The sequence below is a fragment of the Leopardus geoffroyi genome, chromosome B1 (assembly GCF_018350155.1).
Source record: "Leopardus geoffroyi isolate Oge1 chromosome B1, O.geoffroyi_Oge1_pat1.0, whole genome shotgun sequence".
NCBI classification, from domain to species: Eukaryota; Metazoa; Chordata; class Mammalia; order Carnivora; family Felidae; genus Leopardus; species Leopardus geoffroyi.
The window spans coordinates 20,974,297-20,989,558 of NC_059327.1; the positions used below are offsets into that span (position 1 = coordinate 20,974,297).

The 15,262-nt window shown below is 36.0% G+C and overlaps 1 protein-coding gene across 2 annotated transcripts in view; it reads right to left on the minus strand.

Annotated features, from left to right (window-relative positions):
* Positions 1-416: 416 nt before the first annotated feature.
* Positions 417-15,262, minus strand: part of ZDHHC2 (zinc finger DHHC-type palmitoyltransferase 2) — a 69,828-nt gene continuing 54,982 nt past the window's right edge. For both annotated transcript variants that reach the window (XM_045454934.1, XM_045454945.1), the window contains exons 8-13: positions 14,536-14,668; positions 11,961-12,087; positions 11,570-11,662; positions 7,774-7,886; positions 5,455-5,529; positions 417-2,925 (exon numbers count right to left, since the gene is read on the minus strand). In XM_045454934.1, the coding sequence (XP_045310890.1) occupies positions 5,489-5,529; positions 7,774-7,886; positions 11,570-11,662; positions 11,961-12,087; positions 14,536-14,668 (507 nt within the window). In that variant the 3' untranslated portion in view covers positions 417-2,925; positions 5,455-5,488. The remainder of the gene's footprint in view (positions 2,926-5,454; positions 5,530-7,773; positions 7,887-11,569; positions 11,663-11,960; positions 12,088-14,535; positions 14,669-15,262) is intronic.

The window sequence follows — 15,262 nt, forward strand, 5'->3', positions numbered from 1 at the left end:
AAAGAGGGGAAATCTGCTGGTTTATAATAGAAGGGAGTAACAATTTTTTCACAGGTTGTTTCCTTGAAGCATGAATCACACGATGACTACCTTCATTTTTTAAGAACATGTTTTATAAATCCTGTGATTTCTCTAGAGAGGGTAGTTTTTGTCAAACATATGTCGTGTTTCCCGTACTTAACTGTTGAACGCACCGTACTCAAGTTTTACAGTCTGTTTCTAATTGTCCTCAGAATCATTTTACTAAGAGATCATGATCTCATCCTGTCATCCACCTCTCCTCAAAAAAAGAGCTTTGTTATGGCCAGGTTGTAGACCAATTTTGTCTGTAATAGCTCTGGTAGACCATTAGGAAAAGTGTATCTTGAAAGCAATTTCGATTGTCAATGCAAAGGCAATTTCATATAGACCGCTAATAATGGTGACCAACCAGACTTTATTATGGTAGAACAGGAGGGAATTCATGGATAAGCACTGCCTTGAATGGCTCATCGTTGTATTTAGATGCAACAAAGTTTTGTCTTTAAAAAACAAACCCTCTTCACTGCACAAAGGCAAATAGTTAACTAAAGTATATGAAGTATTTGCACAATATTTAAAAAAATTCTTAAAAATTTTCTCTCTATGGTAGAATTTCTAAAAACAGGAAAAAATCAAAATTATCAGTTAAGTGGACTATCAGGACAGTGGAAGTATAAGTGTCTTCAAGTTTCAGTTGAGCAATTAAATTTTTTAAAGCAAAATGTTTAAAATGTTTTTAAGATACATTTTATAAATATGTACAAAAATGCAGGTCTATCTGATGCTTTATTCACTCAGGTAAACTTTATACTGCATATCTAATGAGATATGCCATCATCTCTAAAAATTCTAACCACCTAGATTAAAAACAAAACCCTTGAAAGATTATTCACTGTATGAAAACAAAAAGGGAACCACTGCAACTTAATGGAAAAAAATTTATTCGTAAAAGTTTTTTTCGAATGATTCTACTGTGTATCAACTCATCATGTATATCAATAATTACACAAAAGACCTAAAGGGGGAAAATTTAACAGTACTCTCGCAAGGGAAAGAATAAAAACCCCACTTTTTTTCTTAGCTTCTATTTTGACAAGAAGGGACACCTCACAAAATCCTGTCCACAAAAATGGCTATAGTACTGTGCTTTGAAAAAACCTGGCTGCATATTTTTCGCAATACATCACATGATGCTGTTGCCCTTAAGACTCGTAGCAGTAGCTATAGGTTCCAACCTGGCACTTCAGGTAATAAAAGATGATGACCAAAAAATGCTTTAAAAGTAACAAGTGAAAATGCATTATATCTTTTGAGATTTCCTGAAACGGATTGTCAGATCAAAGCCTTCAGGTTTAAAAAAAAAAAAATCAGAAAGAGTATCCCTGTTGTTCAAAGAATTGCACTCAAATGATCTTTAAATGGACTTGGCTGACATTGGTTCTTTCATAAACTCATTAAAATGTAAGCTTTATATTTTTAGAAAGAACAAGTAATTGCAAGGATCTTTCTACTCCATTATCCTCCAGTCTCCTGGTCTCTTCAGTGTTGCATTTTTGTCTAACTCAGATTTTGAAAAGTGTAATACCATTGTCTCTTTGATTAAATACTGGTTCCTTAACTGTGCACGTTTTAAAAGATAATCTGCTTTAAATTCTCAAAATCAGTACCAAAAACTGTTTAAGCTTATTCTAATCTCTAACATTTACAAAACTTACACTCCACTCAAAAAAAGAATAAAACTTTTTCAAATAGTGCGTACAAGGCACAAGAGCTTCCTAGTATATTTACCGAAGCCGAACGTTTTGGCATTAACAAACACACCACATTAGTTTACCTTAAACTCAATTTCCAAACAGCACGCCATTTAGTTCAGGTTGAACTAAATTTCTGAAAGTATAGGATTTGTTTTAATGATTTGCATAATTTAGTCTTAAGTATTTGAAGAACTATAAAGTTAAGTGTCATACTTTTGATGAGAGGGGACACAGAAAAAATATAGATACCAATGGAGGATTAATCTATTGGCCCATTGGCGATGCTTAACAAATTCAATACGTTTGCTCTGTTCAGTAGAACAAATAACCTAAAAAACAGATTTTCAAAAAAGCCATACTGGCAAAAGAACATCATAAACCAATCATAATTGTTTTTATATAGATTTTCCCCCGGTTTAAGAAGATTGGGAGAGATGAAAAATATATCTTGGATGTAATAGAAATGTATTAGTTGTGACAAAAAATTTGCTAGCTAGTTGCTTATCAGTGAGCTCAGTCTTCAATCAATGATCACACTTCTTTTCCAGCAGGGAACAAAGGCTAGAATTAAAGTCTGGCAAAAAATGATGGCAGTTTTCAAGTGTGGGCCAATTAAAATCTGCAATGAATTCATAGTCATTGGAGTTCACTCAGTCTGGGGCCAGATTTACAGCAGAGGGAGGAAACAAGTCTGACAGGCTCCCTCCACCTCACAGGTAACTAACAGGTTTTATGAATAAAGCTCTCATTATACTGTAATTTGAAAGCTTGTAAACTTCAGTATCTTAATAGTCTCAATTTTCTGAATCAGAAAAATCAGATGATTAATGGGCTTTTTATGTGTATACATTGTACAACCCAAATATTTGGGTGAAAATAAGCCCATGAATTTATTCCAAGTTTTTATGATAGAAGATATTTTTGTCCTTGATTCATAAACCATAATTACTTTTAATATTTAACAGGAATTTGTGTTAGTTGAAACAATCTCTATACTGGTTTTTTTTAAAAATGTGTTATATTTTAAGCAACGGCTTGGAGAGAACTAACCAATTCATATTCTGCATATCCAGCCAAGAAGAAATGGGAACCACGGGCCCGTGGTGCCTTCCTGTGGGAAGCCTCTGCCATCCACCTGCAGCACTGATACCTTGAAATGAAACAGAAATCATGAAATTATTGTGTTAACTATAAAAAAAAAAGCAAAAACAAAAACAATTCATTCAATGTTTGTTGAGTAACATTCCTTGCTCAGAATTCCATGTTTTCTGTGCTGGAAAGCTCAGATGTGTTCTTGAATTCAGACCTCTACATCTGTCCTTCTCAAGCTATAACATGCATATACAAGGCCAGAGGATTTTGTTAAAATGCAGAAAATGCAGATTCTGATTCAGTAGGTCCAGGGTAAGGTTTGGGGCCCCAATGCCAGCGGCAGGACTGCTAGTTCTGCATTTGTCTGAAGCCAGGAGGAGTTTAGAAGTGCCAGCTAAGCTGGATGGGGATGTAGGAAAATCATTTTGAAACTTCATGTGCATCGAAGCACAGCATTTATTTTTTTAAGTTTATTTATATTTGAGGTAGAGAGCGAGCAAGCGAGTGGGGGAGGGGCAGAGAGAGAGAGGGAGAGAGAAAGGATCTCAAGCAGGCTCCACCCTGTCAGCAGGGTGCCCAATGCAGGGCTGGAAACCACAACATGTGAGATCATAACCTGAGCTGAGATCAAGAGTCAGATGCTTCACTGACTGAGACACCCAGGCACCCTGAAGCACAGCATTTTTTCTTTGTATAAGAGGGAAGGTTGAAAAGGCTAAATTTTACTTACACATCAGTGCTACTATGGGTCTAGGGACATAACGATCTGCAAAGTATGAACTAATAAATATTTTATAAAAAGCCCACAAATAATTTATTAATGTACTTCAAAAAGAGAAGAGATGAAAATATCATTCAGAATATAATTAAATTAAGCCTATCAATATCATGTGCGCTGAACAAATTGCAAGTCTGAGATGTAAAGCGGGAAAAACTATTTTTAAATATTTTAAAAACAATTTGGAATATTAGCTACTTTGGGAAAATGCAATTTCTAAAGACACATTTAAATGTCCCTGGTTATGTCAATATATAGAACATTTAACACATATGACCTCACAAATGGTAATTAGAACTAATGGTTCAAAATACTGAAAAAACATCCTGTGAAACTTTATATGCTGTACATAACTAGTATAATATTTTATTTGTAGTATTACTTAGTAATTCAATTCTTGTGTATTCAGTTACATTTTAAGAATTCCCTCTAGAGAGGCACCTGGGTGGCTCAGTTGGTTAAGCGTCTGACTTTGGCTCAGATCATGATCTCACAGCTCATGAGTTTAAGCCCTGTGTCGGGCTCTGTGCTGACAACTCAAAGCCTGGAGCCTGCTTTGGATGATGTGTCTCCCTCTTTCTGTGCCCGTTCCCCATTCACGCTCTGTCTCTATCTCTCTCAAAAATAAACATTAAAAAAATTCAAAAAGAATTACTTCTAGAAATTTAATATTGTCTTTTTGCCATTTAGCCAAGTTAAGATGAAATTTTCACTATCCTAATCATAGTTATGATGAATCTGATCTACTATAAGATCATCCACAGTCATCCAAAACCAAAACATTAGTCAACTGGCAAATTCCCAGATCAGTTTTTTGCTGTTAGTACATAGCTACTTATCAAAACCAAAACCAAAGAAAGAAAGAAACAGATTTTAAAAAAAAAGAAAGAAAGAAAACAGATTTAGAGGATTAAAATGGGTTAAAAACCAAAGAAAACCTAGATATCCATGAAATACTTTGACACAAATGATTTTGTGTTTTAGATTCCATTCTCTTGATTGTTTTTAGACTTCAGGATTCTAGATTGCAGTTTTTTAAATAGAGATTTGTCTTGATAACTTTACTGTTCAACTCTATACTGTGTTTATTATAACAGCACATACAATTTTTTATTTTGTTTAGATGATTATAGCTTTGTTCCAAAGCTGCTCTTTATTGTATTAATTGCAGGCTGGCTTATAAAGAAATTACCTTTTAAAGAAACTGATTTAGAACAACAGGTTTAAAAAAAATTATGGTTTAAAGAAAATGATTTGGAACACTTATTACTTTAAGGGTAACACATGCCATGGCGTGCTACTGTAACCCAAAATTAGGATGCTAGAGGTTTGCACTAACAAGATATAATTGTCTTGTACTAAGACCCAGTGGGATTCTACTGACAGATGGTCAAGGATATAACTGCTGTAATCTGGAAGGATAGAAGAAAATAAAAACTCCAGGATCCTATCATCTGACAAAATAAGTGTCAAGTAAAGTTCAATATTTTAGGAGTAATCCTTGCCATTTAGTGCATTGCTATAATAATCCTTGCCATTTAGTGCATTGCTATAAAAATGAATTTCATTCATCAACTTATTCCAATTATTTGTCAAGTTACCCTACATACAGGCTAATACCAAAGCTAGGTCCACCTGCACAGGTCTCCAACATGATACACGATGGGATCCTAAGGGTTAATTAAAACATCTTCAAATTTCAATCACTCAAAAATAAATAATAACATTTATGGGAACTATTTGCCCTAAGAGAACTGGAAAATTGTTAAAAATACAAAGCATAACAATTAAGAAAAAAACATATCTTACTTTCATAAAGTATGAATTTATTTTGTTTGAAGAGTTAAGTCTCATTCTCCATGGTTAATGCAGGATTGCTCATACCTTCAAGAAAGAACATAAATTAGCATTTTGTTTTGGGGGGGGGTTACTTTTGAATAAATAGAGACTAGTTTTTTCATCCCTGATTCCCTCCATATGCTTCCAAAGGTGCCTCGCATGCAGTACAGGTTTGTAAGACGATCATAGAGAAACACACACACACACACACACACACGATACAGTGTTGACCGCCCAGAGTGTCACAAAAATAGCACTTTAATGTTTATTTATTTTTGAGACAGAGACAGAGCATGAATGGGGGAGGGACAGAGAGAGAGGGAGACACAGAATCGGAAGCAGGCTCCAGGGTCCGAGCTGTCAGCACAGAGCCGATGCGGGGCTCGAACTCACAGACAGTGAGATCATGACCTGAGCCAAAGTCAGATGCTTAACTGACTGAGCCACTCAGAGGCCCCACAAAAATAGCAGTTTAAAAAGAGACATACACCTGAGGAAGTGGGCGGGGGGGTGGGGGTGGGCAGGAACAAAAACATCAAAGATAACATTGGATTGGGCACTTCTCACGTCATCTTAAAGCACTCTTCCTAATTCTACATATACCTGCTACATCCTGCTGAAACTCATCTTGGAGCCCTCCCTCACCTCATCCTTCTCACATTTCTTTTCCTTCTTTTACATCATCCTTTAGACTTTAAATATTCATCCATCCAAGTTACAGAAAATTAATCTAACATGCCAAATAAGTAACAGCATATAAAAAGGAAGAAATCCTTCTATGTTAATGCAGAACTGTATGAGGAAACATGAATTCCTTCTGAAAGAAAGGGAGCTCTTTGTCTTTCCACCCCCCAAAAATTGACCCCCGACTATACATCACTTCTTTGCCTCCAAGAAAACTGAGGGATTCACAGGGTTAACAGGTGTCATCAATTTTTGTTTAGGCAATATCTAGCCCTTCCCACAGACTGGAAAATGGAATGGCCGGTTTGAAGGTGGGAGAAAGGCAAAACCAGGAATACTCAAAGGATGGGGATCTTTATCTATTCCTTAAGCACAAAACTCTTTAAAGAAAGCCTATATTTTAGCAGAATATGACTGATTGTATATTAAATAATGACCTTAGAATTTTTAGTTAGAACTGTCATGTTTTACGATCACTAAATCCCAAAGAGATTTCAAATAAAACAACAAACACTTTAAAGTGAAGTGAGCCAGGGTGCCTGGATGGCTCAGTTGGTTAAGCATCCGACTTCAGGTCATGCATGATCTCACGGTTTGTGGGTTCGAGCCCCACGTCGGGCTGTGTTCTGACAGCTCAGAGCCTGGAGTCTGCTTTGGATTCTAGGTCTCCCTCTCTCTCTGCCCCTCCCCCACTTGTGCTCTGTCTCTGTCTCTCGAAAATGAATAAACGTTAAAAAAAAGTAAAAAATAAAATAAAGTGAAGTGAGCCAAAGTCTGGCAGCACTAGGAGAGAGTTTGAAGAAAGGACTAGAAATGAAGGAGAAGATTTTCTGGCTAATGGTCTTTTCATCATGCATGTATGATTTTATACTCAATTATAAGGGACACCACACACATCCATATATGCTGGCATGCATGATCACATGCTTTGATTAATCCTCACTAACCCTGAGAAATAAGTAGCATTTTAAGAAGAGAAAGCTAAGTCTAAAAGAGATTAGGTAACTACAAATCTCACACACCAATTAGGTGTCAAAATTGAGATCTGAAATCAGGTCTAACTTCAAACCCTTTGCTGATAAACTATACTAACTGATGCAGTCACAGATTAAAATCAACAGCAATACAAGAGAAATGTGAGTGGGATTTGAAGAAATAACAGCTGACGTTACGGCAATCACGCAATCACTTTACTCTGACATTCTGAAACTGGATAGAAATCTTAGAGTAAAAGAATCCCATTAAGATCTTTTTCACTGGATGTTTTTCAATCTGTTGCCTGAGTCAATTACTTTTTCCATTAAACATTTACATTTTGAGTATACTTACATCATTTTATTTAATAGGCAATAGTTAATATTTGGTTCTTACACTGGGATAAAAGCAATGTAGATCTTTCACAAAATGATCTTCTTCAGCTAACATTAGACATTAACCAAAGGCCTTTACAAAAAAAAGTTCCTGAAAATTAATTCTAAATTTACAATGGGAATCCAACTCCAAAATTTTGTAGGTTATATGGGATTGTTTTCACTACCTTCACCTTTTGTTAAAGGTGAATAAGCACCTTAATTAAATAAAACAGTCAAATCAGGACACCCTTACCAGCTTTGCCTTTTCCTGGGTTTGCGCTGTTCTCAGTCCAAGACTGGGAATCCGTGAGAAGGTGACTCTGGGACTCTCTCAAGGGCTTTGCAGGGAACTGATGGTTTTCAGGACTGAATAAGAATAATCATCATCATAATCATCATGTTAATTCTTGATCGCGTTATGTTCAGTGTTTCTCAAAGTACAGAATTCAAACAACTTCCCAAGGGAATTTGGGGAACAGGGAATAGGCATTAAATGGCACTGACTCCCAATGAGAAAACCGTTCTCCCTTCCATTGTCTCGTCATTCTTCCGAATATAACAAGATGACAATCCTTGACTTTGGCGTCTCCATCTTTGACAGAACAGGCCTCTGCCTCTGACTTTAGCAGGTGAGGGATTCTAGTTAGAATTTAATAGTGTTTAATTATCAATTTTATTTTTTAAAGTTGTATTCTATTTATGGCAATTTATCGCAGTTTTCATTTATGACAGTGAGGCACTGTTTGATTTAAAAATAAGCTTCAGTGCCAATTTAAATAAATATGTTAAATAAAAATATTAGTTTTATGTGGTATGTGATATGGAAAACATAGATATGAAGGTGATGGCAGAAATAAAAGTTTGAGAAAAATTGGCCTAGTGTTTCTAAAGTGGCCTAACTAGTCTTAAACAAAGAATTCTCTATCTTCCTCTCTTAAACTGAAACAACAAATTTAAGTGCTATCTTGCAAAAATGTTGGAAACATCTGACAACATCAGGTTTTACAAACGTTGTTTAATTTGGAGAATGAAGAGTCTTCAAAGAAGAATTTAAGTTTTAAGATTTAAGTACACATGCTACATATCAATCTATTGGGTGGCATGAAAAAATAAAAATTAAAAAATAACATTTCACTCAGAAAAAAATATTGGCATAGAAACTATATAAGTGTAGTTTTAGAACACCCTGAAATAGTAATTATAATCATGTTCAGAAAAAAAAGTTCAATTTCTTCCAAGAATAATTTCACATATGTGAGTTGACTATACTATATTTTTTAAAGGATATGCTTTTGCTCCTTAATAATTACCTCATATCTAAAATTGGAGAATATTTTAATTTTGTGCAGCTTTAACATCCCTTTATAAAATTCTGGAAATAAATCTTTAAAAATAAAGAGCATGTCTCCTATTTATATGAAAAAACCCCAAATAACTCTTGTATTCTAATTTTTATTATTCTTCAGGAAAGGGACCATACACCTGGTTTAGCATAGTAACCAGCTCCTGGTTTAGGGAATCCCTGCAGATTCATTACTGCCAACAAGACTAACAAATGGCAGGGAAGGATCCATTTATTCAACTGTATTCATTGAGTACCTATTACACCAAGGAATAAAGTCTTTGATCGCGCAGAAATTTCACTGTAACTGAGGAAGAATAATAATAAATAAGCAAATACGTAATAAGTCAGGTGACAGGAAGAGCTGACAACAGAAAAAGAGAGAGTAAGGGGAAGCGAGGGAGCAGGTCCCTATCTTACAAAGGGTTTTCAAAGATAGCCTGTATTGTGAAGTTACACCTGAGCTGGAAGTGAATTAAGAAAAGGTCGAAGAGCATTCAGATAGCTGGAAAAAAAAATGGGTAGGAAGAGGAATTGGCAAGTACAAAGACAATAAATAAGGGACTTGCCAGGTACATTTGGGGACCAGCAAGATCTGTGTGTCTGAGGACCGTGAGGGATGAGAAGGTGGTAAGGGATGACATTAGAGAGCTACCGGGGCCAGATTAGACAGGACAAGGTAAGGACACTAATTGGATTTATGCTGATTAAGATGGGAAGCCAAGGGAGGGTTTTGAGCACAGGAGTGACACAATCTGATTCTTAATGGAGAGTAGACTGAAGTAGGGCAAAAATGGAACCAGAAAGACCAGCAGGGAAGATGTGGAAGTAATCCATGTGAGAAATGATGCCTTGGACCGGAAAGCAGTCTGAGGGTGACAAAAAGTACTTGGATTATTGGCATATTTTGAAGGGGCATCTGACAGGATGTGCAAATGGAGTAAATACAAGGTAACGAAAGAGGAGTCTAGAATGGTGCATGGTTTCTGGCCTGAGCATCTGGGAGAATGGGGTCACGTATACTGACATCCAGAAGGATGGAGGAGAATCAGATTTAAGCCGAAGGGTGTTGATGGTTGGAAATCAAGATATCCGCTTTGCACCTGTTCAGTGGGAGATGACTTTTAGACATTTAAGTGGGAATGTTCAGTAGACAGTCAGACATAAAACTCTGCAGTAGAGAGGAGAGGCAGCCACTTGCCATAACAATTTTATATGGGCTCATCAAGGAGGAATTACAGAATTACGTAAAAGACAATTTAGCTGTCAAAATCCAATCCCAAAATTTAAAGGAAAAGGAAGTCGAGAGTGGTTACTTGACCCCTTCAAGATCACCTAGCAGGGCAAAAGTGCCAGAATTAGGATTTCTCCGAGGGCCTTTGGTACACTTAGTAGAAGGAGAGATACCATCTCTGAAAACCAAATCTTCTTGAACTACAAAAACCACTTAAAGGGTAAAAAACGTTACTGAAAACTACTAAACTTTATAAAAGCTTGAAAACATTCTAAATAATCTATTAAAGTGATATTTTTCTGCATGAAGATACAAGGAAAATCATTAAGATATAACTTTGTTAAATTTTCAAGCCCAAACTCAAAGGGGACATCCCACTAAGACTCCGGTGCCTTTGAATGTCCCTGGGAAACACATCAGAATGGCCTCCTCATTAACTTGTTCATTCTACTGTGTCCAAGGTCACGCTGGGGATGGGGTGGCAAACAGGTTTCATCTCGTGACAATTTAAAATGGCTTTGGAACGGCTACCAGGGTCACTGCCTCAAGAAGAATTGTGGGGTCATGACAGGCTCCACCAGAGGACGTGCTGTGATCAATAAGAAATGGAGACAGCAGGAGCGGAGGTACAGGTGTTATGTACGTGGCATTCCAGCAAAGAAGAAACTCTCTAAAATTTAAGAATATTACAGTTATGCTCTTGCTATTGGCTTCCCCTTAAAAATTAGAGGTATGGCCATATTCAAATAAATCTGTCTTAAAGATGTGAAAGTTAGTGTTTTAAACTTAAAAATTCATACATAGCATTTAAAAGGTTTAAGTAGTTTTGCCTTTTGCCAGTTAATTGCAAAGTTAGAATCAAATTGTAAGGTCTTCCTCAAATTCTTGACAAAGCAAGGGAAAAAGTCTCCAAACACTCAATTTCTAGGGCCCCTTGCCTTTCCCTTCCACTGAAATGGCCCAGATAATGTTTACTGGTCTTTAATAAGCATTAGGAAATGTGGTGCACTAGCAAGCAGGTGTCTGGGATTCCATTTGACCTCCAAAAACCTAATCCAAGGAAGTGCTTCTTATCTCTTTATAATGTTATAGGTACCACAGAAAGGACCTGGGGGGTCCGAGGGCACATCTCCTGTCTGCTCACCTGATCACTAGGGGAGCTAATTTGGACTTATATGCTCCTCTTTAAAGCACTACGTTTTAAAAATCGTAATATACTTCAGTCAAGCAGCATGTATGGAGAATTAACACCTGTTTATCCAGAGTAATAACAGAGTTTGACAAGTATAATTAAAGCTCCCTATGTACCCCTCCCCAGTCATACTTTCCTATCTCCCTCATTCCAAGCAGGAACCATTGTGGTCAAGTATCCTAGGTTTTTAATTTTTTTTCCCCAAGAAATATGTAGCCCAAGGACACAGGAGGAGAACATATATTATTTGAAAGTAAAATAGAAAAAAAATACGGGATTACGTTTTCGATGTTGAGTTCATTCCTGCAGGAGTAGATGGTTGTTCAGGATCCTGATTAACAAGGCAAGTTGGAAAGGAGCAGCCATCACCTAGACTAGAATCAAAACGAAAACTTACAACTGAGCGGTAAAAAAGGTCATAGTGTGAAACCATTACAATGTGATGTTTGCCAGTGGAACACAGTTATGCTACGGACAAAACGGGTCTATCAGATACTGGCTTCAATACAGCTTGTTAAGGGAGAGGCCGAGTTAACTGACTTCCACACTGATATAAGGGTGAACCACGAAATAATTCTTTTCACAAAAACAGGAATTCCCATGCAGAATTATAGTTCTTCTGTTGGGTTGCTTTCATTGGTTTAAAACCCGAATATTTTCACAACAAACTACCTTGAAAAAACGGGTAGCAACCAGTACTTCTTCTCATCACCAAAAACTTGTCGCATGTTTTTACTGAAACCCAAGCTGAATCCATTCTTATCTGTTCCGTGTCGAAATACAGGACTTCTAAACGCCTCTGCCAAAAAATGGGAGAACAATCACATGAGTAACACATCTAGCAACCCCCACATTTAGAAACCACTGGACTAAATGAGGGAACTCTAAAAATCAATGGCTAGCCCCCTGTGAATGCACAACTCGCGTACCTATCAAAAGCTCTGCCACATAGATTGCCTATTCTGTTTCAGAGGATGTGATTGCATTTATTTTCATTTTTAAAGAATCCTTCTATTATTATTAGCAGCACATGTGCATTGCAAAAGAAAATCAGAAAACACAAATAAGCAAATTAAAACTTTATAAATTCTGGATCTTTTTTAGATAGATGTGTGGATGGATAGATTTGAGGATCAGCTTTGCCATTTCTGCAAGAAAGGCCATTGAAATTGTAATAGGGATTACACTGACTCTGTAAGTCACTTTGGGTCATACTTAAAAATATTAAGTCTTCCAATATATGAACACGGGAAATCTTACCATCTATCTGAGTCTTTAATTTCTTTCAGGCAAGCTTGGTAGTTTTCAGTGTACCACTGCTGTACCTCCTTGGTTACACTTATTTCTAGTTATTTTATTATTCTCATGCTTCTGTAAATGGAATTGTTTAATTTCTTTTTGGATGGTTCTTTGCTCGTGTATAGAAATACAACCAATTTTTCTGCATCGTGATTTTGTGTCATGCAACTATTAGCTCTAATAGTTTTTATCATGGATTCTTTAAGTTTTTTTTTTTTTTTTTTTTTTTTTTTTTTTAATATAGAAGATCATGTCATCCACGAAGAAAGATGGTTTTACTTCTTCCTTTCCTATCTGGATGGCTTTATTTCTTTTTCTTGACTAATTTTTCTGGCTAGATTAAACACCACTAGGGAAAGTGGCCAATCTTGTTTTGTTTCTAGTCTTAGGGGAAAGGTTTTTATATTCGCCATTGAGTATATTAGCTACAGATTTCTCATTAATGCACTTTATCATTTGGGGCTTGAGGAAGCCCCTTGTGCTGAAGAAATTCTCATTTGCCTCTAATTTGTTAAGTGTTTTTACCTTGAAAGGGTGTTGGATTTTGCCAAATACTTTCTCTGCATTAGCTGAGTTGATCATGTGGTTTTTTTTTCCCTTCATTGTATTATTGTGGTATATTACCATTGATTGATTTTTGCATATTGAAACACCTTTGCATTCTTAGGATAAATCTTTCTTGGCCACCATACATAATCCTTTTAATAAGCTGCTGGATTTGGTTTATTTTATTGAGGATTTTTGTATCTATATTCATAAGGGATACTGGGCTGCAGTTTTCTTGGATGTCTTTGTCTGGCTTTGGTATTAGGATAATCCTGGCCTCACAGAATGAGTTACAAAGTGCTATACTGTCTTCTAATTTCTGGCAGAGTTTGAGAAAAATTGATGTTATTTTTATTTATTTATTTATTTTAATGTTTGGGAGAATTCACCAGTGAAGTGCATATGGTCCTGGGCTTTTCTTTGTTGGGAGGTTTTTGATTATCGATTCAATCCCTTTACTTGTTACAGGTCTGCTCAGGTTTTATATTTCTTCTTGAGTCAAATTAGTAGTTTGTATGTTTCTAGAAATTTGTCCATTTCATCTGGGCTACCTAATTTTTTGGTGTTCAGGGTATTCACTTATAACCCTTTTTATTTCCGTAAATTCAGTAGTAATATCCCCACTTTCATTACCGATTTTCATTAAGTCTTCTCTATTTTCTCTTTCTCGCTAATAACTTGTAAAATTTGTTCATATTTTCAAAGACCCAATTATTGATTTCACTGGACTTCTATGTTTTAAATTCTCGATTTCTGTTGTCTCCTTTCTAATCTTTATTATTTCCTACCATTTGCTGGCTTTGGGTTTCCTCTGCTCTTCTTTTTGTACTTCCTTAAGATTTAAAGTAACTGATTTGCGATATTTCTTCTTTTTTAATGGAATCATTTATAGCTAACTGTGGATTTCCCATTAAGTACTGTTTTAGCTGCATCCCACCTCTGTAGGGCTTTTGAACATACTGTTTCCTCTGCCTGAGATGTTACGGCTCTTACCATGACGGATTTCATAGGTTATATACTTGTTGCTTTGATAAGCCCTTCCCTGGCCATCTAAGTAGGTTCCCTTCCATCATCCCAGTCCTCGATTCATACCTCAGCATCCTGTTTGTTTCCTATATAACACTTGACATTTTGTAATCACTTTTATGTTTGGTTACAGATTTTCTGTGCCCCCCATAGACTATTTTGCCCTTGCTCACCACTGTATATACACAATGCTTTACACACAATGGACAGTCAATAAATATACAGAACAAGTGCATTTGTAGGTGGCTAAGTGACCCTCTCATACAACAGGGTAGGAAATAAAAATGATTTTTACCACGTCAGGACAGGTTGGCATTTAATCATATGGCAACTTTTGATGCGTTTAAAGTTCTGTTAACTACAATTGAATACTCACCTAATGTAGATTTATTTTTGCTGACTAGCCAACAATGATAGCCAAACAGAGAGGACAAGCTGACAGAAAACATAGCTGCGGCAAAGAATAAAAACATAATATGGAACTTGGCTTGAGTATCGGGTAGGCCATTCTATAAAGAAAGGAAGAAAATAAAATGTTTTGTCAAAGGGATATGTATTCCCCTACGTTTGTAAGTAAGATTTTTTTTCTGCTCTGTTTTTTTAAAATTTAGATATGGAGAAAGATACATGGCTTTCTGTTAAAATGTTGAGGAAAAATATGTCATAAGATTAAAAAATGTTTGCTATTAATTTATATAGATATTAAAAGATATTAAACTTGGGATATTTGTTTTTCATAACTGAATCATAGAAAAGTTGTGATACCATATGTGTAGACTATAACACTAGGAAGCACGATAAAAGGAACTATAAAATATAGTTTTTAATTTACTTCTCAAAAATGTTTTGTTAATATACTACAGCTTTACAAATGTTTAAATAGTTTTATTATAAAGCCTGAAAATGAAGGTTAACTGGCACAATTACTATTCTTATCGATGTTTTACATTACTACAAACAACAGCATCCACTACAAGAACACATACATTGACACGTCCACAGTAAGGCTTCGAGCTATTTTGAGGAACAGCATCACAGAAAAGATCAACACCAGTGCATAACACTGACCTAAAACAAGCCTTACGATATGCATGTGATTGAAC